This window comes from Carica papaya, chromosome 5 (genome assembly GCF_054855325.1).
Source record: "Carica papaya isolate Zhongbai chromosome 5, ASM5485532v1, whole genome shotgun sequence".
Lineage (NCBI taxonomy): Eukaryota > Viridiplantae > Streptophyta > Magnoliopsida > Brassicales > Caricaceae > Carica > Carica papaya.
The window spans coordinates 42,452,857-42,479,920 of record NC_142313.1 but is presented as its reverse complement, the minus strand read 5'-3'; the positions used below and the strand labels follow the sequence as shown (position 1 = coordinate 42,479,920).

General features: G+C 31.3%; 1 protein-coding gene across 2 annotated transcripts; it reads left to right on the top strand.

Moving 5' to 3' along the window:
- The first annotated feature begins 2,584 nt into the window (after positions 1–2,584).
- Positions 2,585–25,646, top strand: LOC110817001 (transferases, transferring acyl groups). 2 transcript variants are annotated; one of them, XM_088221132.1, is made up of 16 exons: positions 2,586–2,978; positions 3,083–3,146; positions 3,244–3,289; positions 3,962–4,080; positions 4,345–4,418; positions 5,338–5,416; positions 5,514–5,603; positions 12,417–12,490; positions 18,442–18,529; positions 20,441–20,567; positions 20,659–20,763; positions 22,632–22,761; positions 23,203–23,254; positions 23,336–23,380; positions 25,128–25,226; positions 25,339–25,646. In XM_088221132.1, exons 1-16 carry the CDS (start codon positions 2,929–2,931, stop codon positions 25,489–25,491), a joined length of 1,395 nt encoding a protein of 464 aa, XP_088077258.1. In that variant the 5' UTR covers positions 2,586–2,928; the 3' UTR covers positions 25,492–25,646. The 2 variants fall into 2 exon arrangements, with proteins under 2 accessions (XP_088077259.1, XP_088077258.1); XM_088221133.1 differs by lacking the exon at positions 23,336–23,380 and having other exon boundaries at positions 2,585–2,978.
- The last annotated feature ends 1,418 nt before the right edge of the window (positions 25,647–27,064 follow it).

Sequence of the window (27,064 nt, the reverse complement as noted above, 5' to 3'; positions counted from 1 at the left end):
CTTAGTAATATTATTTCGAAGATTTTAGTAAATCTTTATTAGCTAATTATATGATAACCAAACAACAATTTATTAACTAGAGTCAATTTATTCCTTTTTTTTGTCTTTTTGTAATAATTGACTCTATTTCCTAATACAATTTTTTATTAATTTATAAAGACAAAGTAGCCTATGGTTTACATGGACTTCTCTTTTTAAGTACAAAAATTGACTCCAACTCCTTTTCACTTTAATGTAGTATCATTAACAAAAAAATCCCAAATAGGAAATCAAAAGTTGAGTTTTTTGCACATGTTTGTAATAAATTTAAAAAATTTGTAACATTTATTACAATTTAATTTTTATTTTATTTATTTATTTATTTTTCTTCTATGATTTATTTATGCTAGAACTCAAAAATCTTATTATGATTATATTCAAGAGAAAAATCTTAAACAAAGTATGAGAACCAAAGACAAAAATTAGACGAGAATAAGAGACTTTGAAATAATTTAGAGAAGTAAAATCAAACCCTAAGTACTTCTTTCCATACACTTACTAGGTATAGTAGTTAATTTTACAAAACACAAATTAATGTATTCTTTTTTTAAACATAGATAAACTTTTTTATTTTTATTAAATGAAAATTATTGTTATAATTGATTGTTTTCTATATATACTTTGAGTTTCAAATGTGAATTATGGGTGACGATAATGTTAAATTGTGTTAAGGATGATCATGATTATTATTAACTCAAGTATTTTACGATAACTTAAAAAAATATAGTAGATTGAATTTTTAAAGTCTAACAACTTAAATAAGAAAAAATTAAGTATTAAAAAATAAATTGATGAAGAAATCTCAAATTCGTTCACACAATGTTGTTAAATGCAATAAACGAAATAAAGAAAGAGAAAATATTAGAAATTCAATTTTATCGTGACTTTGCCCTGCCTACTTTACTCTCTTAAGTAATCAATTTGCGAGTTCTACAATCTTATTTGATTTCTCTTTACAAGTTACTTAATAAAATGTCTAGCTTACCACACAATGTATTTATTTTTCTACACTTAAAAGTTCATCTAAAAAATTTACTCTATCTCTCTTCCTAACTAAAAAGAATGTATGAACCAATTTCAAAGTTCATCTTTATAAAAGTATATACTCAAGAAGAAATTTCTTTTGAAATTTGAAATTCGGGTTTTTTTTAATAAAAAAACATGATAAATGTTTCGTATTCTTTAATAATATTTTGTTTAAAAGTAAGAAAATAAATTGTATATGAAGTTTAAACAAATATCTTAATCGTTACTCATTCGTTAAAGAAATTCTTCATAAAATAGTGGAAGAAATTTAATACATCTCTAATATTTAAATATATATATATATATTTGTGTAGTGTGTTGCACATTTGCAATATATATTTGATAATTTTGTTTTTTTTTCAATATATTTGCTTCAACTCTTTATGTATGAGTACATTTTAAAAACATAACTTTAAATATCATTTTCAAAGAATTTTTGAAAACCAAATTCAATTAAAAAACTATTTCTGAGATATTAAGTTATTTAAAATTATTTTAAGAATTTCTAAATATATAATTTTGAGATTTTTTTCTCTCAAATTTATTTTTGGTGAAAAATTACAATACAAATAGAGTGATAAATCTTTAACTTTTAATCTTAAATGTCTTATTTCACTTTTTTTTTTTATTTAGACTTCATAAAATATTTATGAGACTCCATTTCTTTTAACTTTTCAAAATCTTTGTTTGCTCTTAATTATTCCAAGTTTCTTATTTTTTATAAAAATATTCTTGAAATATCGATATATTATGAACATAACTTTAACCTTATTTTATATAAAAAATTAATTCAAAAACTTATACAAGCTAATTAAACATTATTAACATAATGTATTAAGTGTTTGCTACTTATTAAAATTAATACCCTACTCTCAACAATCATGAAAAAGACCATCAAGACATCAAGAAAGCCATATAATTTAAATAATAAAATCTAAAGAAAGCATAATAATACTCAAAGTGATAATTCTTGAGGATGGTAAAAGAAAAGGTAATAATACGACTTTATAATTGAAGCTTAGTAGTTTATGTTTATAAATATGTAAACTCATTCAAATTGTGTTTTTGTATAATTTTAAAGTAAAATCATAATCTCTATACTAATTTTTTATACGAAGTGCGTGTCTTTTGTTTAATATTTAAAAAAGTACGTCATATATATTTTAAGTCCAAACAAAATTAACTCAATATATATTTGAAAGGGGTTTATTGACTAATTATTATATTGTTTGTCTAAATAAAAAGATTTATATTTAAATATAAATTTTTTAAAAAGAGTTAAATTGAATCTTAAAAAAAAAAGAGTTTAAAAAAAATTTATTATTTTATAAATATATTATAAATTAACAATAATTATAATATTTAATATAATAAAATAAAAAATTTAATTTAATAATATATTAATAAAATTAAATAATTAAATTAAATTTAATCTTAACGAATCTATTAATTTTTTAATCGATAAAGATATTATAAGATGGCTACTGACTCAGTATTAATTTCTCAAAAAAAAAAAAAAAGAGAATTACTTTGAAGTGGAGGTTTTTTTATTTTAAATTACACTTTAGTCCCTATGCTTATCGCAAATCACTCTCCTGCCCATGCTGTATCTTGTCCGTCGCCGGTCTCAACGCACTCCGCTTGCCGTGCTCAGCTTCCTGATACCATCCTTGTCGGCCGAATGAGTCCAATCCAGGTCTGGGGACTACACTAGAGAAGGAAGAACAGAAGAGGAAGATAAAGGAGAACGGGAAATCGTGATTGGAGGAATTTATTGTTTCGAAGTCGCAAAAACCAACGGAATTCCAATACAGAGATTCTGGATTCGAAACTCAGTCTGTTTTGAGTATTTCATTTGCTTCCATGGCTTCCATTTCTCAGTCAATCAATCCCAACAAGCACCTCAAAGAACAGTTGATATATTTGCCTCTCATTTCTCTTTTTTTTTGTTCCAAAAAGTTTTCTTGTCATTTATTTGAACATGATTTTGTTTTTCTGCTTTTATTTCAATTCTCAGGTTTGTTAGCAATTTGAATGGATCATCTATGGTAGAAATCGCAGCGCTCTTGACAATTACTCCCGTATGTTGCTTAGATTTTCCATGTCTCTCTTCGATTTTTTTCTCCCTTTTTTAGCTTTTGATTTTAGTCATCTCATTGTTGATTTGTTGTTCTTCAGATTCTAGTGTTCCTGCGTCACTTCATCAGCTCCAGCAAAGTAACTGGTGAGGTCACTAATTCCATCTAGCGTCTAAATTTTTTCTCCTTCACCAAATTAAAAGTTATAAGCTGCTTGTGGATACTGCTTTTAGTTTCATTTTAAGCATGACAATGAATGAAGAAATAGGGAACGGAAACTTATCGGTAATAAGTAGCGAATATCTCTTAACTTAAATATAGCAAGAAATGAGTATAAGATGAACTGTTGCTTCTGCTTCAAGACAGTACTTTATGCAAGCTACATTTGGATGAGAAGAAGAAAGAGAGCTAGAAGAGGTCTGTTTATGTCTAAAGAACAAGACTTTGGGTGCATTTGATACATAAAAATCTTTTCATTTTCATTTTTCAAAATTTATGTGTTTATACGTGTCTGTTTATGAAAATACGCAAGATATATGTATTTGTGGAAAAATCAAGCACTAAAAAAAACAATTTTAAAAGCCACTAAAATAACACTTCGAAAATGTCACTATTCATTATTATTCTCACTGTTATTTTCTTGTTAGTATTGAACTTAAATTTTTGCAAAAAAATTACATGTATTTAGAAAATAAAAACTAAAAATCATTTTCATGTAACAAATGTAAGTGTTTTACTCTTTGAAAATGGAGGTTAAGAAATTTATGAGGCGTAGAACCTTTTAGGCTACTAATCCACCTTTTTTGGCAATGTCATAGACACCTCATGGAAGAAAAATGACGGGGATGTTATTCCTTCTAAGAGTTTGAGGGCTCACATGGTTACAATCTCTGTTGATTTTATCTTCATTATTCTTCCCATGCTCTTATTTTTCACGGTAAGTTTTCTCATGTTGAAGGGAGTTAACATCTATTTATCTTCAGTTTGGATTGACTATCTTTACTTGTTCACGTGGTGGCTTTTCTGTCTTACTGATCACTGCCTTTGCTAAAGAATGTAAAAACTATTTGGTACAGTTTTCTGTAGGCTTTTATGGAATATGTTTATTAGATCTCCCAACTTACATGGTTAATAATTTCTTCATTTCTACAATAAGTTTAACTGTTTTTTCTTTAATCAAAATGATAATTACATGCTACAGGTTCTAGCAGATTGGACTTATATAGGGACAATTTTTTTGACGTTCTTGGTTATTTTCTCTGTTGCAGCCAAAAGGTAGAGCCTGTAAATTATGCGTTCCTTTTGTTCCTATTGTTTTGGTTGTTATCATCGTTGCTTTTCACTTTTCTTCTCTTGAAGAGGGAGAATATATAAAAGAGGGGAAGATAAGATATTTTCCAACAAAAAGAAAATCAAGAAATACGACAATGAAAATTGAGCATTATAACAAAATAGAGATCCAATCTGTTAAAAGAGGAGAAAGGCATCCCCTTAAGAAAACATTAGGATTTAGCCTAAATAGAAGCGAAAAGAGTCATCCTATCCCAAATCATGTGAGGCAGTTGACAACTATGTTTTCAAATTCTTGCATTCTATTCCAGCCAAATGACCCAAAAACCTATGTAAATGGCTGTTCTTCACCATATCTTATTCTCCTAAATCCTCCCCATACCCCACAAGGTAGTAGAAATAAAAATCTCCAAGTTATAGGTAACACACGCTCAACCCCAAACAAATGAAACAATTTGGCAATTTCCACACCTCATAACAATAGAAAAAAATGTGGCAATTGCTCTCTAATGAAAGTTCGTCAAATAAATGTTAAGATAAATTGCCCTATGAGATCTGCTAAGTTAGAGAATATCATCGGTGTCAATCCATTTCAGAACAATAATCCATACAAAAATTCTTAACTTTACAAAAGCCTTCCAAAAATTATAAGATGGAACACTGATATGGATATTAGAGCTGCCAATAAGAGATTCCAAAAAGTGATTTACAGGTCTAAGGAACTACTCAAGGCTTGAAGTGTGATAATTGTGAATATGATTATGATAAAGCTGTCAAGAATGTGCATGAAAGAAAATTGTTAACTTTTAGTTTGCATGTATAAATTACTAAAGGGCATATTTTTAGTGCCTGAGCATATAATTGACTTTGCTTTGATGTAGTAAGTTCCTACAATTGAAAACAGATTTGTTTTTTCTTCTGCGTACTTGGAAGGACGACCTCATTCTTTTAGAACAAGTATATCATCTTTCAGGGTTGTTCTGGTACACAATCTTACTTATATCAACAATATCTATGTCATTCCTTCATTCTGGTAATTTTTTAAAAATTTTTTCTATATCATGAGGACGATTGGTGCAGATGATTATTACCTGCTTGTGTATTTTGGCTGTTGACTTCAGAATATTTCCAAGGAAATACGCCAAGACTGAGACTTACGGGACCAGCTTGGTAAGGTTTCAAGTAACTTACATATTTTTGTTATTTGTTTCTACAATTATTTTCCTTTTTCTTTTCTATGCTATCTCATAAGGTCAACTAGATTTTTCTTGAAATTTTGGTATATGGTTGTATTTCTGTCCTTGGCACAAAGATGCTAGAAATATATCTTAAATCAATGTCTGATTATCCAGTGGAAGGTGGCCTGCTGGAACTCAAGTTGTGAGAATGAATTCACTTTATAGTTTAGTATCCGACTTGAATGAATTATGAAAAGAAATTGGCTGGTTGAAATATATGTTAGGGTAAATTACAAGGAGGTCTTCCAGTTTTGGGGATACTTACAGTTGAATATTATTTTTTTTAAAAATAACAACTTGGTCTTGTATGACAAGCTTATTTGTCAATCTCGTTCTAATTTCTTAACAAATATTATAGAGATTTGAATATGTAACGTGTCAACTTCGTAACTGCAAAATAATAAGAGACAGCAACATAAGAAGCTATTTTTTTCTGAAAAAAATATAAAAGATATAAGGTATTTATGCGGTGAAGAACAAGCAACAGTTATAATATCAGACAAATTAGGTTAATTTGTCCATTTAGAAGTTTGAGAAAAATCTAGATATTACACATATGACTCATAGGTATCACATCTAAAGATTTGATTAAATTACACAATCAGGTATTGAGAAATTCTCAAAATATTTTATTGAATAAATGATGATGGTCTTAAAGGAGATTAGAAAGGTATTAGTAGAGTGTCAAGTAATCGTTTCCTGACTAGGATCAGACTACAAATACTAATACTAAGAAGATTAGAAATACTACCTCTTATAAATATAGGAAAACAAAATATAAATAAATTGCAAAACATAAAAATAACTTAAATAATATAATTCTTGAATAATTAATGCTGCATCTACGCGCCATCATTCTCCTTAGGTGGGAAAAACTTGGCTCAGTTGTGGTAAAATAATAAAATGCAGCATGCATGACAAGATTGAGCCTCTTGATGTCTGCTTTTGTGATCCAAGTGCAATCATTTTAAGGACAATTTTTCTACTTCACCAAAACTTGTCATAAGTACCAGTTCTTGTAGTTTCCTCTTGGTAGTCAAAATAATCTTCTATCTTATTCTTGAGGTTTATAGTGACTGATAAGTGCATAGGAAAATTATCATGAGAAATAGTAGTGTCACATTCCTGATATAAATTCAAACATAGTCATCTTCCACCACATATTTGTTTTGTCTGTTCCAACATGACCCACCATACCACTTAAATGTAATTCCAAGACTAGTTCTAGTGTGAAGATGTATTGGGTAGACAAAACCGTGTTCTTCTAAATAGGTATCCCTTGTGCAACTAAAAATTAGGATCCCATTTTTCAGCCACTAAGTTCTTATAGTTGGTGCCAACATCTTTGCGAAATGAATAACTTGTTTTAACCAAGTCAAATTCAACTACTTGGACTGTCATGGAGGTGAATATAACTATTATCCAGCTTAACGCATCACTGTTTGGTTCTCTATTCCCTTCTTAAGTTTGATTGCGAAAATGCAGACTTGAAAAAAAGCCACTTAACATGCATGAGAGTGGTTAAGTTTCCTCTTGGAGTTGATATATTTAATAGCTTCATGGTTGGAGTATAGGATAAACTCTTCTAGAACTAGTTAATAATGACAACGACAAAGTGTTTGAATGACATGTCATACAGAATTCCGTATTGAATGTGGTATACCTCTATTTTGCATAATTAAGTTTATCACGAAGGTAAGCAATTAGATGTTCTTCTTGACTAAGTACATGACTAATACCTTCTTGAGATGCATCACAAGCAATTTGGAATGACTTGGAGAAGTCTGAAGGATGCAGAACCGATGCTTCTTGTCAATTTTCTCTTGATGTTCTTGAAAGCTCTTGACGCTACTTTGGTCCAAGAAAAGTTGCCATTCTTCATGAAGTTAGTAATAAGTGTCATTGCTATGCTAGAGCCTTAAATAAACCTCCTCTAAAAAGATGCCAGGTTGTGGAAACTTTGCACCTCATGTAGAATTTGGGAGTTGGCTATTCCAAGATAGCTTTGACCTCTTCTAGATCAACTTCTACTTCATTTAAAGAGGTGAACATCCAAATAACACAACTTTTGGCTGTCATGAATGTGCATTTTTTCAGGTTAATGTAGATTTTTTCTAGATAGAATACTCTCATAACTTGTTGTAAGTGAAATATGTTTTCTTCTTTGGGCTTACCAAAGACAAGAATACCATCAAGATAGGCAACAAAGAAATCTTCACGTTAAAAGCTTGGGACACTTGGTTCATGAAATGCATGAACTCAAGGTGTTAGTCGAAATGGCATGACTAAACATTCATTTAATTTCATCTTTTGTTTTGAATTTTGTCTTTCACTCATCTCCTCGTCTCACATAGATTTTGTTGATATCTACTCTTTACATTTATCTTGAACAGATATGTGGAGTTTCCCATAAGACCTAGCATGTCACCAAGACGAGGTATGAGAAACCTATTCTTGATGATAACTTGTTGATTGTGCGATATCAGTACATTCTCTAGGTCTGATCTTTCTTAGGTTTAGGGAATGTGGGACAAAGCACATGGACTTAAAACTTTTTCGTATGAATCCTTTGGAGAGTAACTCATCAACTTGTATCATCGCATGTTCACTTGGATTCATACGGTAGGCTGGTAAGTTTGGTAATTAAGATTTGGTAACTGGCTCAATAACAAGTTGAATGCTACGTGTTGAAGGGAGTTCATTTGGAAAATCTATAGGAGTAATATCAGAAAGGTCAACTAGTAGCCTAGGCACTTATAGTGGTGATATCTATGTTGAGTATGCTATTGGATTCTTGATCTCCCTACTTATGATAGGTGAAACAAACTTTTTATTCTTTATTTTCTACTTCAAATTGCTTTTTTGACAAAAGATGGAGTTGTCTCTTTTCAGCTTGACCAATAGTTACAAGCATTGTAGTTTTCCTAGCTTTTAATTTTTTTATATCCTTGTATGGGTCATAGGATAATATCTCTCTTTCGCTTGGAAAAAGAGCATTCTTTTGTTATTCACTTTGATTCACATCTCCATTACACATCTAAGGTCAACCAAGAAGAATATGAGTCACATGTATGGGAATAAGATTGTACAAGATGATGTCTTGATACTTACTGCAACAGAACGACTCAAGGCACTTTTGAGTTATCAAGGTTGTTGTGTCATCAATCCATGCTACCTATATGGTTGTGGATTTTGCATTGTGCAAAGTTTGAGACACTATATGGTTCAGGCGGAAATTACATTCATGCAATGTAAATGACAAGCTTTTTGGCTTTAGGCTCACAAGTAACAAGGATTTAAAAATATTGTAGTGCAACACCAATTATTTTCTTCAACTTTAGACATTGCAAAGATACACTTGACTACAGACACAAGGGAAGTGTTTTCATGGTAGTCATCATCAGAGAAATAATCATCATCAAGGGAAGCATCAACATCCTCTCCATTGTGTCTTCTTCTTCTTCTTCTTTCATTCTGATATATAAGTTATTTTTCTTAGAGTACTGACAATTCATATGGCCTGTCTTCCACACCTGAAGTAGACTATTTTCTTATCTCTAGTCTTAGGTGTATTGAAAGCTGATTTCACAACATTAACTTGGTTTGAAGCTTGTTGCTCAGAACATACTCACACACCGTAAGTTGCTCTGTAATGTTGTTCTAGAGGCTGATTCTCCTAGGGAAGGTTCAAATTTCATTGAAGTTGGATACTTAAAGTAGTCTTCTATATCTAAGGCAACTTCGTAAGTTTGGGTTATGGTTGCAGGAGGCTGCCAAGTCAGTTCTTGTTAATATCAGTTCTTTGTCTCATTCTGAATCGAGATACTGCTTGACTATCATCTTTTACCAACTGATTTGGAATCTTCAACACTAAAAATTCTTGTGTGTACTCAGTGATTGACATGTTGCCCTATGTCAAAGTGCGGGCTTGATCATGAATCTTGTCAAAATAGTTGGGAAGTAAATACTTTTCACAAAGAGTGACTTTCATCTCATCCTATGTTTCAGTTACCTATTGCCATCTTCTTGTCAGATTCTCATCAACACTATACCATTATATTTTTGTGAGTCCAACCAATTTATTTTGGCGTATCTGACTCTTCATGCTTATGTATCATATCAATGAAGGAAGAAATCAATATCTTTTTCCATCAAAATCAGGAGCTTCGACTTTCATCTCCTTTGTAATGTCTTGGACATTATCCTCAATATGTAGCACATCAGCAGCAACAGTTTGTGCAGGTTACAGGTTTTGAATTGGTGGGACTACTTGTGTGCATAAGTGTCTCAGTTCTTCCAGAATTGCATTATCATGTTTTGCATTGTTTTGAATATGATAATAGGATTAATTTGCCTGCTTAGATATGTGGGAAAACCTGGGTATTACACCTAAAATTCGTCTGTTATTATGCCAAAGGTTTGGTTGAATCACACAATCAAGTATTCGAAAATTCTCAGATTATTTTATTGAATAATTAAGTTCTAATATTAAAGGAGGTTAAAAAGTATTTGTAAAGTATCTATAAAGTGCCAAGTAATATTATCCTATTCCAAGAAATATTATTATTAATAAGATTAAAAATAATATTCTTAATAAAAACTATGAAAACAAAACATAAAAATAACTTAAGAAATATAAATGTAACCTAAATAATCTAAATAATATAATTCTTAAATAGTAAAATACTACTATACCCATACGCCATTAAGGAGAGTGTAAGAAGTAGAAATGTGTGTGAAAATATTGTGTAACAAGTAATTAAAAAAATGCATTTTAGTGTATGGAAGGACTAGATTTTTATTTTAAAAAAACAATGGATCTAATTGCAGTTATGTCTAAGCGTTAATGAATCTAGTGGTAGATATATCTAAACATTAGGACAATTATCTAACCCACCCTATATATTTTTTGTACAAATTTTGATAAGTTAAAAGGAATCTTTGATTGGAAGAATGGACAAGAAAATAACTAAGGAAATTTAGAGATTGTCATCTTATATTCTAGAAATGTTTTTAACTGGCAAATAACATAAGAACATGGAGTAATCATCCATGGTAAACTTATCTATAAGTTTATGACTTAGAATTCTTGAAAAAGGTTGCTTGATAGTTTGGTATAACATTTAACAGCTTACCACCCTTCAACCCTATAAAAGTGAGGAAAATAATAAGGGAAAAACCATCTCTAACTAATATAGTAACAGTAGGGAAAAGTTGATTCTCTTCATGAGGAGAAAATTTAATGTTCAGAAATGCATGACTTTTGGTAAGGGATATTAGCGAATAGAGAGCGTATCCGAGGGTCTTAACCCTAATTTGTATTTCTCTATGTGAACCGAAAACCGAATTCAACTAGAGCGGATATTACAGCTGTCTTGTCGATTTTTTAGCTAACATAATGTATCGATTTTTGAATCCGGATCAAAGTATTTGGTCTGAATTGAAAACTTGATACAATTAGATCGAATATTACATTTATCTTTAATTCATCGTTTAACTAATATAGTGCGCCTATTTTTTGGTCCAAATCAAATTATTTGATTCCATTTGAAAATCGAATCAAACTTTACCGAATATTATACTTATCTTTATCTCTTTTTTTAGTTAATATAGTATGTAAATTTTTAATTCGAACCAAAATATTTCGTTCGAACTAAAAACTGAATTCAACTAAATCGGATATTACATCTGTCTTTACATATTTTTTAGCTAACATAATGTATGGATTTTTGTGTTTGGACCAAATTATTTGATCCTCACTGAAAACTAAATCTAATTAAACTGGATATTACGTTTGTCTTTATTTATTTTTTAACTAACATAATGCATGGATTTTTTGGTGGGACTACTTGTGTGCATAAGTGTCTCAGTTCTTCCAGAATTGCATTATCATGTTTTGCATTGTTTTGAATATGATAATAGGATTAATTTGCCTGCTTAGATATGTGGGAAAACCTGCGTATTACACCTAAAATTTGTCCGTCATTATGTCTAAGGTTGGTTGAATCACACAATCAAGTATTCGAAAATTCTCAGATTATTTTATTGAATAATTAAGTTCTAATAGTAGCAGTAGGGAAAAGTTGATTCTCTTCGTGAGGAGAAAATTTAATGTTCAGAAATGCATGACTTTTGGAGCCTCTACTTTTTGACAAATTTGTTACACATTTTTCTCTTAGTAAAACTAAGGTCTGACTCTTTCAAGAGAAAGTAGGGTCTCGTCTGGTTGTGCTATGAATTCTCAGTACGATCTTCATCCTCATTTAACTTGCTAGAGCACTCGATGATGGGCCTAGACTAGTTTTAAGTGGTGGCAAGCCATGCACTGAGGCTGCCAGTTCTGTCAAGCTTCTAAGAAAAGTTCCTAGAACTGGGTAGCTATCTGTTATAAATATGCTTCTCTTTGATTAAAAAGTCTATTAAGTCAGTTTTCAGATTCTTCATTTTCTGCATTTTGGTGTGGAGGAAAGGGGGGAGATTAATCAATTTGCATCAGGCTTTTCAGAAATTTGATAAAGAATGGATGGCTGTCCTCTCCTCCCCCTTCCTTTTCCTAAAATGGCTTTCTTCTATGAATAGTCTCTTAAATAACTTTTGGAGGATTCTTCTCAGTTTCGTGCTTCCATTTATATTTTGCATTCAATATTTGATTGCTAAACCTGTTTGTGGTTGTGTTGTTTTACCATAAATTATGAAAACATTTTCAATTTGATTGATGGTCATAAATCTTATTGTATCCTATTAGATGGATCTTGGGGTTGGCTCCTTTGTGCTAGCAAACTCTATAGTTTCACGGCAAGCACGGTGTATCTCATCAAAGTGAGTTGTTTTATGTTTATTCTCCATAGGCATTATGGTACTTAAGCTAGTCTTTGGGAGAATGATTAATCATTTTTTTAATATATTCTTCTATACATATGATTGAAAACATTTACTGTTTGTCTCTTCATTCTACTATTACCTCTAAAATTTTAAAGAATTATTTAAGTTTTGGAGAGGTGATGTCTGCCAAGTAGTGTTTGTGGAAACTATCATTACCAAGGTTAGTTTAGAAGTAAAGGAAATTTAGGTGAGAAATAGAAAAATAGAGGAAGATAAGTGGAAATTGGATATCACGGTGAAGAAAAATGTTGATAGTTACTGACAAGTAGTGTTTGTTGAAACTATCATGACCAAGGGTAGTTTAGAAAGTGAAGGAAATTTAGATGAGAAACAGAAAAGTAGAGGTAGATCAGTGGAAATCGGATATCACGGCAAAGAAAAAGATTGATAGTTACTGACCTTTATATAGGCATTAGTTGCAATAATAAGTAAAATTTTAAAATAATTAAGAAGATTAAAAAACTTCTATAACTTAAAATCTAGTTAAATAGCAAAGTGTCTAATAACTTAAAATTTATCTAAATAGGCTAAATAATTGAAGATACTAAATAATAATAATAGCTACGTAAAAAAAATTAGTGGAAATGATACCAAATTAAGATCTTATTCTGTATTATTTTATCCATTTGAAGAAAACTCTTACTTTGATTTTTGAAGTGACAAATCATTAGGATAAAAAAAGGTTTGGGCATGCTTTCTAAAATCTTGAAAAATCGGGACTTATAGGATCACAAAAATTATAGGTCTTATAGTATCATTAAAACCACAAGGCAAAATAAATCAACTCCAGAAATCTGTTAGATGCAATCATCGTGAATGAAGTGTTTTAGTGGGAGCTAATGTTTCAAGCTTCTCATCTCTAGCATAGGAGAAGTGTTTTTCCCACTCTTAAGCTCTACTTTGATTTCTTGCAAAACATCCTGTTATGGGATAATAAATATCTTAACTTTATAGAATAATTAATTTTAAGTATATTGAGAGGTCAGATGCTGATTAATAGATGTTACATGCGCAAAGGACAGGAGGAATCATGCTGCCACCTTCTGCTGTTTTGTCCTGCTGTCCAGCTTTTGTGGTCAATGATCTATGATCTGCTGGATGTGAGTTGGGTTAGGGCTGGGTCGATTAGGGAGGAGATTTGGGCGTGGGACAGGATGGGCAGAAAATAGAAACATATTAATTTAATTCATTTGACATGATTAAGACTAGAGATAGGTGATTCCATTTGTTTGGGTCTTTATTGATGAGGCATGATTTGTATAGGATGGAAGATTTTGAGTATATGATTGATTACCTTACTAACATATAAATCTTTTTGTACATGGGTTGCACCCCCTTGGTGCACTGTTAATACTATTCATACTTTTTATTTAAAAAAAAAAGATAGTATACATGTAGTTATAAATATATATATATATGTATATGTAGTTATAAATTAATTGTGTAATTAATAGGCTGCGGGATTATATTTAGTTATAAATTAATTATGTAATTAGCAGGCTGTGGGATTGTATTTTGTTTGTATTTTTGTTGTTTTCTGGTTTGTGTTTTCAGTTTTTAGTGTGGGAGATTACTAGGAGAGAAAATAGGAGAGTAGATGTAGTGGGCAGTTCTAGAATTAACTTTCAGATAAGTGCTTTGTCTGCAGATTTAAAAATCTGCTACTGCTTTGTAAAGATTCAGTTTTTATGCAGAAAAATTTGTTAAAAGTTTCTTGAGTACTTTAACTTTAGGAGATTGTTGGGTTCTTTTTAACAAGCCTATCAAAATATGCGAAGGAAGAAGAATACAAAAATAATCTTTTATACCTACTGATTTTTGGGTTAATTGTCCCGTAACAAGATCCGTAAATAGGGATCGTAGCAATCCCATACTTCCAATTTGGGGCTCTGGATATGGCCAGTTAGACTTCTCTTGACTTGATGGATGTGGTGGTGTCATCCACTGCTCAACAATGGTTACCATTTGGTGAAGGCAGATGTGTTATGTGTCTGATTGCTTTTTCTATTTGGCCTGATTTTTACCCCTTTTTTTAATTTTGTTAAGTAATAGATTTAGAGTATGTTTGTCTCACATTATTTTATAAGAATTTATAAGTTGTTAAGTTTGTAAGCTCTCTGACAGTCTATAGATTGATTTTTTTTTTAAAATTTGTTAAAGTGTTAGAGTAATACAAATTTATAAACTGTACATAAAGATACAGTTTATAAATTGTAGTTCTATTTAATTATAATTTTTTTTTTTTTTTTTATAAATTCAATCATTTATACTTTTTAGATAAATTAGTTTAAAATAAGAGTAAAATATTAAATATCAAATTAATTTTTGATTTTTTATTTACATTGATATTAATTTTAAATTCAATTTATTAAATTTGACGTAATAGTTGTATAATAGATTTAGAAATATATATTATTTGATAAGATAAAATTATAAAGATATTAATTAAAAAGATAATTTGGTTTATAATGCAGCAATAGCAAAAAAGATATAGGGCATCGTGGTTCGTAGTAAGATATGCTAAAATCTTATAAATTGTTAAGGGATAGTTTGGCATTTTATTTGGTCAATAATGAGGTTTCTTTGGACAGTTTGTAAACTCTTTAAATGCAAGTTGGAGGTCAATGGCTTTCCAAAATTTTGTTAGAAGGCATATAAACTATCTCACTTGTTGTTTACCAAATGTGTAAAAATATTTAGAATGTAATTAGATAGCTTATAAGCTTGTGTTAACCGAAAAAAGGGAAAAAAAAAAGCCAAACATCCTATTTGTAATGAAGGTGGGATAGAAAGTAAGCTTTGTTTGTAACAATCAGAAACTTAAAAAGAAATAAAATCATAAATTGAATGCGGAAGTAAAATAATAGAGTTAGGGCCTATTTGTAATGAAGGTGGGATAGAAAGTAAGCTTTGTTTGTAACAATCAAGAACTTAAAAACAAATAAAATCATAAATTGAATGCGGAAGTAAAATAATAGAGTTAGGATTTACATTTTTTACACAATAATTTAGAATACCCAATAAAGTTATGGGAATAACCATTTTAAAAAAACAAACGAAGAATTAAGAAATAAATGAAAAGTAAAGAATTAGGTATCGTAGGACGACCTTCACTAATATTTGAAGGGAGTCCGATTAGTGAACTATTCACAACTCTCTTGTTGATTGAAATTTGGATTTTAGTCTTCTTAATCTGAAATGGTTAATGAAAAGGTGAGGTATACTAACTCAGTAAGAATATCACACTACTCACCGATACAGAAATGAAGGTTAGTAAAAATCATAAAAATAACTAATGAAACTTTTAATTTAAGTAAATTCATTTATTATAAATAAAATCATTTATTGCATACTTATTGTAATGAGATTTCCAAAACCGATTTATAGAGACAATAGGTCAACAACATCATAATCTCATATTCAAGTAAGAATAACAACTTTCTCTTTTTATCTGTCTACTGGTATCCATGGAGGTCCATAGGGATGTCCCAATTATGCGTGAACCATTATTCAACATTGTCAACTAACCGGTCGTCTCCATACCCTGTCCGGCAGCCAAAATACCATCTCTCAATATCCTGTCCAGTATGAGGGTGAAACGAGCCATCCTCATACCCCATCCGGTATGAACGCCAAAAATACCATCCCTCAATACCCCATTCGGTATGAGGGTGAAACGAGCCGTCCGCATACCCCGTCCAATATGAGTGCCAAAATACCAATTCTCGATATCTCTTTCGGTATGAGACGACGTTCACGGTAAGGTTTCTTATGTACCAGGTCCGTCCACCATCTCTTAGGATATCCAGTAAGGCTACCATTCATTCATTGACTTAATTAATTAATTTTATATTTACATTTAATTTTCAGTTTCACAATTTAACCATAAATCAACGCAAGACAAACAATACATGTAAAAGAAAACACAACTGAATCATTCTACCAATTCCAGTATATTATCATACATTTAAAACTGTAAAATCAATCAATCAGTTAAACAGGATAACAATAATAAATAAGTGGTTCTGGCTCCATTAGTAATATGTAATTAATTCTCAAAATTTTCTAAATTATGTAAAATACTGTATTATTGATAATTAAACTTCAATTCTATAATAAAGAATAAGGTAAGAGATTTTTATCCGAATCGGTGTCCTAAATACTGAACTTTCTACTGCGCCTACTGGCGGTTTTCGGGTTTTTTGAATTTTTCTGCAGAGATTAAAATAAACTTTACGTACTTAGAAATACTCCAAAAAATCCAAAATCGGTGTTAAAACTATTTTCCAGCTAATTTCGAAATTATGGCACGGCGGCACCGCTGTTTGCGGCGGCGATTTACCTAGGGCTAACCGTTTTCGGCCAATTTTGGTCGCTTTCGGCCGGTTTTATATCCATCCATACGAGAAAACATGTTAGGGGGTCTCAGTTGGCTGAAAAAAGTCAAAAAAATAAAAACTTACAGTCTGCGGAATTTTCTGATGCGAGGGCTCTGCCGGCTCACCTTTGTGGCTGGACATTTTTCTTCAGTCAACCTGTAGAAAATAGAATGGTAAATACAATAGTAGAAAAATCGCATGAAACGAGAAACGGGAAGGGACTCATCGGAAGTGATTTTTAGTTTTTCCCGCGATGGCACTATTGCGCTTTACCCGCGGTTTTCGGCTCATCCACCGTTTTTTTTTGCTTCGATTTGGTCATGAGAGTGTTCAAAATCAAATTCCAAGCGAATAAGAGAATTTTACCTTTTTTGGCGGTCGGAGGTGGCTCCGGCGCGGTGATAGGCGGCGGTCGGCTTCCTTTTCCGACGACTGATTTTTCTTCTCCGGCAGGAAGCTGGCAGCTAGGGTTTGGATTTGATGTAAAGTGAGATATTTATACCCGTCTCCCTTAAATCTGGCCGTTCATCGCGTTTGATTTTAACCGTCCGATCGCGTTTAAAGAAGAAATGAATATGAACCGTTCATCGCGATTTGATCTTGACCATACGATCGCGTTTAAAGAGAGAACGAATTTGGGCCGTTCATCGCGTTTAATCGCGACCGTCCGATCCCGTCTGAAGAGGGAATGGATCCAAACCGTCCACGCACGCGGGAACTTATTCGGGCCGTCCATGTACGCGGGAACTTATCATGCAGATTGCCAATGTGGCCTCCCGCGTGGCACCGAGTCAGCGTGCTTTGCCATGCAGCGCACTCCAGTTCGTCGGGGCCGTTGATTGGCCAGTTCTACGTGGTACATTTTGCTTTAATTGCATTTTGACCTCCAGTTTCCGATTTTTCTTTCAAAAATACCCTACGAACTCAAATTTTCACTCATTTTCTCCAAAATTATTTTCAATTTTATTTTTCACCTATTTTTTTCTAATTTTACATTAAATAAAAATTTATAAATTTATAAATTATATTTTTATATATATTTTTTAATTTTAAAATTAATTTCGGACCAAATTTCGGAATCGGGTATTACATTGTTACCAGCTAAAGTAGGACAAATAACTTTGAAAACTTGTCCTGTGATAGTTTAGAAAATAGAGGAAGTGTTAGAACCGAGGCTAGGGAATTGAGATGAAGGTGAAGAAATACAGGCAGAAGTATTTTTAGCTGTTTGTATTGCCTGTATTGTTAAATTTATTCAAGTTCATCTTGCAGCTATTCTGTTTAAAGATGTAAATACAGTAGTCTGGAGCTGCTTGTGCTATTGTTGATATTTTTCTAAGATTTTCAAATCTTTATGCGTGATTAACTTATATAAAGGCAGTTTGCATGGTAGTTCAGATTACTGAATAACTTATATGATCATGTTGACTTATATCATTGCCAGTGAACTTAGCTGTTGTGACCTAACTTGTCTCACTGGTTTCTTATCTTTTTCTCATGCTTACCCAGGAATTGGATGACTGCATTTAAAGGAGCCAGTCCATTAATATTAATTGGTTTTGGTCGGCTTGTTTCTACAGCAGGTGTGGATTATCAGGTAGTACCATCAAGACAAATTTTCCTACTAGCCTATTCTTTGATGAAAAAGTTACTTGCTTCTATACATGTTGAGGTTGTTCTATATTTACTAATGACACTTATTTCAAAAAAAATATTTATTGATGACACTATAGCAAATATGAGTCCCAAAGTTTATTTCAGTTTGACAACTCAGTGGTAGTAATTTTCAGATTTATTTTTTGGATACTAAGGCTATGTTCGGAACAAATGAACTTTGTTTGCAGAATTCATTTGGGTAGTCACACTTTAGTTATGAAACAATTTGAAAAGTCCTTCCAAAGTGATGGAAATTGACCTGACAGAGAATTTTAGTTTTGGTACAATTTGGAATGCTATTTCATCCCTCGTATTAATAAGTATGAACATCCAAATAAATTCCTGAGTGAAGTTCATTTGTTGCAGATGTACCTAAACATATTAGTTTACTGATTCTATATAAAAAAACTATTAGTTTACTGAGGGACTGATGCCTTATGTCTTGCTGCTCTTTCTTTGTTTTTCAATTGTCTTTTCTTTTGCGAACAGAAGACAAACCATCCCACATTCTATAACAAAGTATTGAGTTCACAGTAGCAGACTACACTAAAGATTAGTTTGCAATAACAGAAGCTCACCAATCACCACCAAAAACAGTGGCCACATATATATCCCTTTTCACACCTTAAAAAATATTCCAATGCAAATGTATTTCCATTAAAACCACCAGCAAGCATCCTGCCACCCTCAGTCCTAACCTTATCCACCTTGTCTGACCACTTCAAAGGAACAAAAGCTAACATTGTATTCCATTTTCCACTTCCCCATGTAGATCAGCTTTCCACCCAATGCTTTGGTGCACTCTCCCCTGATCCTCAATGCCAGCTGAATGTTTTGTGGCATGGTAGTAACACACTTACCATAAATGACGCGAAGGTTGGTGTTCTCAAACAGACCCACAAGGTATGCCACAGCAGCCTCCTAATGCAAGCATTGAATGGCTCTGGAAACACTGATCATATCTCAGTACTTTTTGGATACTTGTGGATTTCTTGAAGAGCCTTCCAGGTTTGTGAGGGGCTTCTTGACTCGACCAGTGGTTGGACAGACTTGTAGATTCCCTTGGTAGTGAGTTGTTTCTAGGAGCCTTTTCTTTGGTTTAGACTTGCCAGTTTGCTTAGTATGTGCCTGTGTGAATTTCTTCTAGCACTTCTCTCTCTCTCTCTCTCTATGTCTCGCTTTGGGTAAATGGATTAGAAAGATTTCCGCTTTCATTAATCTTTTTGCCCTATCTTTGTTGTTTAAAGCTTAAGCATCTTAGAGTCAAACTTAATCATTCAAGAAACAGACACTAGATTCCTTTCTCCACCATGAAAAATGCTGCCAGTTATATCTGCTTATACTGAGTTAGAAGATCCTAAGTTAGACATATTTCAATAAGAGATTTTTATAATTATTATGGTTATGTATTATTAGAGGTATTTATCTTTTTAGTAACTACTATATAAAGCTTATTGCTTGTATGAGCTTATTATTTCCTATTTAGCTAGGGTCCTATTTGGTTGCTCCCTACAATACGTCCTTCAATAATTATTTTACTTTTTATTTACCTTATTTCCTAGGAAGACTTAAAATTTATGTTTGGTACCTTAAAGCTGAGTTATTTAGATGATCCATAATACAGATATTAAAATACTTATTTAATTATTTAAATATGATATCTTCATATTTGGTTTCTTGTTAAAATTTTTCGTCATATTGTGTTCAAATCCTCTTTGCCCTATGTCAGTCTGCTCTTACAAGTGTTCTGTTTTAAATCTTGCATCTACCCTTTTCTGAGGGTTTCCTCATGCAATTTGCTACCTTAACCTTCTCATACATAAAACCACTTTTTCCCCTGCTCCTTGTGTAGGTTCATGTTGGGGAATATGGAGTTCATTGGAATTTCTTTTTCACACTTGCTGCTATCTCAGTTGTTACATCCATAGTTAATGTTCCCCCTCAATATGCCGGAATTCTTGGTTCAGTAATTCTTATTGGTAATAATCTATATTTTTTTGTCCCCATTCATGTCTTAAGTAAATTTATTCTATTATATATTGCCAACTTAACTTGATTCCTAATTTTCAGGGTATCAAAGTTGGTTAAGTCATGGGTTAAATGCTTATCTTTTGTCTGATGGAAGAGGAGTTGATATCATAAGCAAAAACAAGGAGGGAATCTTTAGCATATTTGGTGAGGACAATTTTAGTATGACGTCACCATAAATTTCTTTGATGTTCATGCTACTAATAAGGAACTTCTCATAAAGCAAGCATATTCTGTTACATCATGATGGTAATCATAATCTCAAAGCAAGAAAGATGGATGTTGATGATTGGTGCCTCTACATGTGTTTTTTTATTACAGTACCTATTGATGCCCCCAAGTGTCTTTTTTTTTCATAAATCACATAGAAATTGGACTCTAAGAAAGATGCTTGCTGAACAATGCTATTAACACCATGTTTGGTTAAACTTTTGGAAAGAATATAGAGGAAAGGAAAAGAAAGGTAAGTAAAGGAAAAATGTAGTCCTTATTTAAGTAAGTAAAAGAAAAGAAGAAAAATTGTTATAGTATTTTGTTTGGTTTAGATTTATAAAGGAAGGGAAAATTTTAGGCATAAAAGAAGTGAGAAATACCATTTATTAATAGAATGACAAGGTAGATAATAAAAATTTTCCCTTCAAAAAATTTTGAACTCTTTCCTCTTTTTGTTTTTTTTTTCAATTTAGAATTGTTAGGAATAATTGAGTGTATTTTATAAAATATCATGACCTTATGTATACAAATTTTATAGAATGGAAAAGAAATCCAACAATTAATTACACATATTTTACCATAATGCCCTTTAATCTAATTCTTTTAGATTATTTACATATAATGCCTTCTTCAACAAAAATAATTGGAAAATAAGAGCTTAAAGAGAAAGGAGAGATGCTTACTATCCCTTCCACTCCATTACTAATTATTAGGTTTTGTTCAACAAGTTAAAGAATGGTGAACATTCTATCCTTTGCTTTCCTTTGCTTCCACTTCCCTCTTGTCCAAACATTGTGCAAGTCTTGGCCAATGAGTTGCAATTTCAGCGCACCAAAGAGTTTAATTCATGACTACATGATACTGCTTTTGGCAGCTAAGAGTTTAGGCTATAGGGGTTTTTTTTTTTGCAAGTATAGATTATAGGTTTTTATACAACGCTTTTGCAAAAATTCATCCAAAAGTTGATTACTCAGCTTGAACCCAATGTTTCTTAAAGTTCACGTCTTCTTCCATAGTAAGGGCCACTTTACCATCCCTCAATTGATTACGTTCCATTAAGAATTGCATTTGTTTCTTTGGAAAAGCAACTACATTGTTGTTTTTTAGAACAATCAATTATTTCATTTTTCAATTGAAAAATTTTGGAAAAATTAATTAAAAAACCTATCACCAAAACTAATCCCCAAAGATAAGATTACATTTTGAGAAAAAGCAACTCAAAAGCATAACCAAACAGAGCCTTGAAGCCTTTAATTTAATCATAATTTAGTTAGAAATAGTTATTTAAGGTATGTTTGATTCTATTTTTATTTCATTTCTAGATAAATACTAATTTTTATTTTTATTTTAATCTTAATTTGTATGATTAGAACATGATTTTTTTATGGGTGTGTTACTCCATTCATTAAGTTCCTTGATGGTGGGGTAGCTTAATCATAAAGTTATCATACTGTAGTCTTACATACTAAAACTAATTTTTTAAACCATAAATAAATTATATCGCTGCTAGAAAGAAAACTAATAAATTAATTAAAATTCGCAGCAAAATAAATAAGCCCATTATTGGTGAAGTTAGAGATCATATTTGCTTGACCTTGGAATAACAAATTGGTGGAACCTGGAAGGAGGGGGTTAAAGATTAGGTAGAATTTTGGTCTTTATCACATTGGCAATATCTTCTATTGTACTTGACAACAATTTTCCTTTTTTTTTTTTTCTTATAAAAGGTTTTGCTTATATTTCAACTTAATGAACCCTCAAAAATGGAACCTCTTGAAGTAATTTACTGTTATTATTCTCAGGATATTGGGGTATGTATCTAATTGGTGTCTACTTGGGCTTCTATCTCTTTTTCGGAAAACATCGATCTGCAACATTGAGAAGCAGTAAGGCAGTGATTGTCAGAACCTGGCTTCTTTCTCTTTTGTTTTGGTACGGTTTCTTTGATAAAAATACTTTTGTTTGTTGGAATATGAATACAAAGTTTGAGTCTTTTTCTTTCTAGTTTAAGCTTTTAGATTGGTGCTCTGGACAATTATTTCAATGGTGTTAAAGCAGAGGTTTCAAACCAGGGGAATCTTACTCCATATCATTCACCTGTTTCCTGCTTGCCATTAGGCTTTTTCATATAGGCCGTGGATTTATGTTTGTCTTTCATGTTTGCATTCACATTCATATACTAAGCTTCTTATCTAACTTGAATATAAGGGTGGCATATTATAGCATAGATGATGAATAATTGGTTGTTGGCTGTCATGTAAGCTTTTACCATAATTGAGTAACCAACCATTTATTTACATAATTCTAATGGATCAACAACCAAGAAAATCATTTACTCTAAGAGTTTGCTAACCTTTTGGAAGCTTGTTTCAGGTTACTCACTTTGCTTGAAGAAAAGTACATAGAAAGAGTTTCTCGCAGAATGGTATGCTGGTTTGATTTGTTAATATGTGGAATTATTACTGTAAAAATGTTAATGAAAACTGAATCAAACAACTACTGGCAGTGCAATCTGGCTTATGTTACTTGGGTTCTGGCACAAAATCTACAGGTGACCTACATATTTTCTGTGCTTTTTAGTTATTATTTGATTTCATGGGGGTGACCTATAGTGCTATTAGTTATAGGGTCACTGCACAGTAATTGTCAAACTTAAAGAACCAAATATTCATCATGATGTTAACTCAGCCCGACATCTCAATTAGCGCATAGGTCATGTAACTGCCTCTTATATAATAAGTTTGCTTTGTGGTAAACTTGATGGTTCTTTTTTCTTAACTTAGATACTAAAACGACCCATCTAGATGATATCTATAAGTTTTCTTGGGTTTTCATGTTTAACTTGGCAGTCTGTGCTTGTGTGCCAACTTTCGGATATCAGTAATGTAGTCAGCTTATTCAACACTGGTTAGGTTATTAAATCTTGGGCATATAAATGTCAACATAAAAGTCGGACCTTTGGTTTCCTACCAACTTGACTTTTTTACCTTTTGATGGAACAAGGATTCAGATTCGATCAATATGGTAGAAAGGGGTATCTTAAAGCTCATGTCGCATGTGTTAATGCATTTTATTTTCAAGATAACATTTATCTGTAGAAAATTTTGTAAAAGAATTTCCTTCCAACCTAAAGGATTTGAAAAATGGGATTCAGAGTATGAGAGAATATCTTAGTTATGTTATTATTTTATTTTTATGAATTCTTAAACATTTTTAGTTTATTTGGGAAATGCTGAAATTCCATATACTGATGACTGGGAGAGTCGATAACGTTTCTTTCCTGATAATATGTTGGTTCTCCTTTCCTTCTGTTTTTGGTTTTATTTTATTGTTTATGCTGTGAATTTTGCTCCTCTGGCTTTGGGCAGCCATTGTTGTTTTCGTTGTGGTACAAGCCATAGTTCTCTGTTTGACGAATTGCTCGTAAAATAATCACCAGTTTTTGACCTGAGATAGTTGTATAACAAGTTTGGATGCTTTCTTCTCTCATGCTTCTATCCTTTCTTCTCTTAAATCTCATCTTCTTCTTCTTCCAGTTCTAATTCTTTCCGATTATATTATTTCAATTTTCTTGTTTCTCATTTCTTTTAGTTTCCACATTTAATTTTAGTCTATTCTATTCTAATTCTATTTTTAGACATTAGTTATTTGATAAGTATAATTTGGTGATAGCTTACATAAACAATTAAATCAACTTATATCTTAAATTCTAAAATGATATATTTATATATCCACTTGTCAAGGGATGAATTACAAAATCTCTAATTTGGAATAGACATAGAATTTACTTGGAGTTAATAATTTTTTTCATTCAAAATTTTTATTTCCCTTGATAACTTGACTGTGCATGCTTCCTACTCCTATTTATTGTGTTGCATCCGTGTCTCACATCACCTGAACTTGACATATAGCTAGTGGGAGCTGTCTTATTTTTTTCTTAGCTAAATTAAGTAAAAGTATTTTTATTAATGTGATTTTTTTAAATGTTCTTTAGAATTCATAATTTTTGAATATTTAGAATTGGAATACATTAGTAGTATTTTAATAAAATAACTCGGAAATACTCCGACGCATGTTGCACACTTAGTGAATAATGACGATGTAATTAGTTTAATTATAGGTTTCTAACTAACCTTGCTCTTCTGGATTTAATATTGGACTACTTGTTCACCTCAATTGTACATGATGGTATTTGGTTTACTATCTCTTGTTTTCTATTTTACGGTTTCAGAATGTTAGATAATCAGTTTTGGTAATTTTAAATTTTTGTACAATGCATGACTACCTAGAATTTTCAGGTTTTAGCAGTTTTCATGATTTTCGATTATCTCCATGGAAGTAAAACTTCAGTGCTTGAAGAAGCATTTGACAAGAACTTAATGGCTGTATTTCTTCTGGTGAGCAAACTACACTATGCTTTATTTAATTTGCAATATATATATATATATATATATTTCTACAGTATCAAAGTAGAAGAGTGGTTTGTTGAGTTTTATTAAATCCATGCAGGCCAATGTACTCACTGGTTTGGTAAACTTGTCTGTGGATACCCTGTTTGTCTCATCCATCTCAGCTTTGGTAATATTGGCAGGCTACGCATTCACTCTTACAGCCATCATGGGAATTGTTAACTATTATGGTATTAGGTTGAAATTTTGGTAGGAATTAGCATGCTTTAATATTTAAATTACAACTGATTGTCAAATGTTTACTAATCACCATGACAAGTTTTGTGAACTTGGAGATCATAAGGTTCAATTTATTTAGTGAAGAAGGCGTAAGATATGATAATAAAAGAGGAAGATAATTAAAACTTACATTTGAAGCCTACAATCCCTGTGAAACCTAAAACATCTGATGAAGATGCATGTTAGTTATGTTTTATGAATTAGTTCTGTTAAGTGTTGAGTATAATGCATGAGTAGTGTGAAATGTGAAATAATGAGACTGTCATCTCATGTCTTTAATTGGACAAAACAGGATGGAGAAGAAGAAAGTAATAGAGAAGTCTGCCTATTATGTTTAAGATTGTGGTAATGCTTGAGATTGGAGTATTGGTATAATGTTTTTGGGTGATCATACAAGATAAGGTCATATGCAATTTTATGTGGAACAAAAACCTTGCATGTTAAACTTTATCATATCAATTGTGATTAAATTTGGTTATATAATTTATAATTTAAAAAGTGTATTTAATGATGATGAAATTATATAATTTTAAAATATTGTTATAGTGCTCTGTAAAACTATTTTGTTTATACTTATCACTCCGTAAATATGTTACTTTTAAATGTTTTTATGAATAAAATTATACTATACACAAAATTTAAAAAATAAAAATTTTGATAATAAAAATATCACGGAACTTAGTAATGTTTTCGTAGTTTACTTTACAAGAATGGTTAAAATTAATAAAATTTTTAATTTGATATATTATAAGAGTGATAAGCACACTACTACAATTAAAATTCAGACAATGCAATTTGATATAAAGGTAAAAGTGAGAGTATGTTTTTTTATATTAATGTTATTTTGTATTTATATATCATTTATTATATTTATTTTTTTTAGTGTACATTTAATAATTATTTATATACTTAATATTTTATGATGGAACTAAAAATTTATCTATGAAATAAAAATAGAGAAACTTCTTTACCTACGGTGAATATGGAGTGGGAATGGAATAGGGTGATGGAGACAAGGGTAAGAAAGGGTTCCTGAAAATGATTTTTTGCAAAACTAAAGCAGTGATTAGATATCTAAGATGTAATAAAACAGAAATCATGGTAATTAAATGTTTGTTTAAGCACCAATAATTCCATAAATTTTTTGGTTTAACAAAAGGGGAATAGAACATATTCTGCGTTCTAATTGTATAAAATCCGAAAAAGAAAATGAGTTAGAAAAGTAAAGCTTTATGTAGGCCTAAAATAATAAAATACCAAACTAATATAATCATCCCCAATCTTTTAGGAGACTCATTTGTCCTAAATCACCAGTTACCACGGCTTAAAACAGAGTGTAGCAACAATGACTTGGTGTTAAACTAAGCATGAAGGCTGAGACTGTGACTTGGTTACATACCAAGCATGATGTTTGATGATTTGGTCCAAACCAAGACCAATAGCTTAAAAACAGCTAAAAATCTCTCCAGAAACAGACTAGGATTAATGGTCACAAGGCTCCCAAACGGAGCCAAATAGGCCAAGTAGGAAGAGGAAGAAGACAAAGA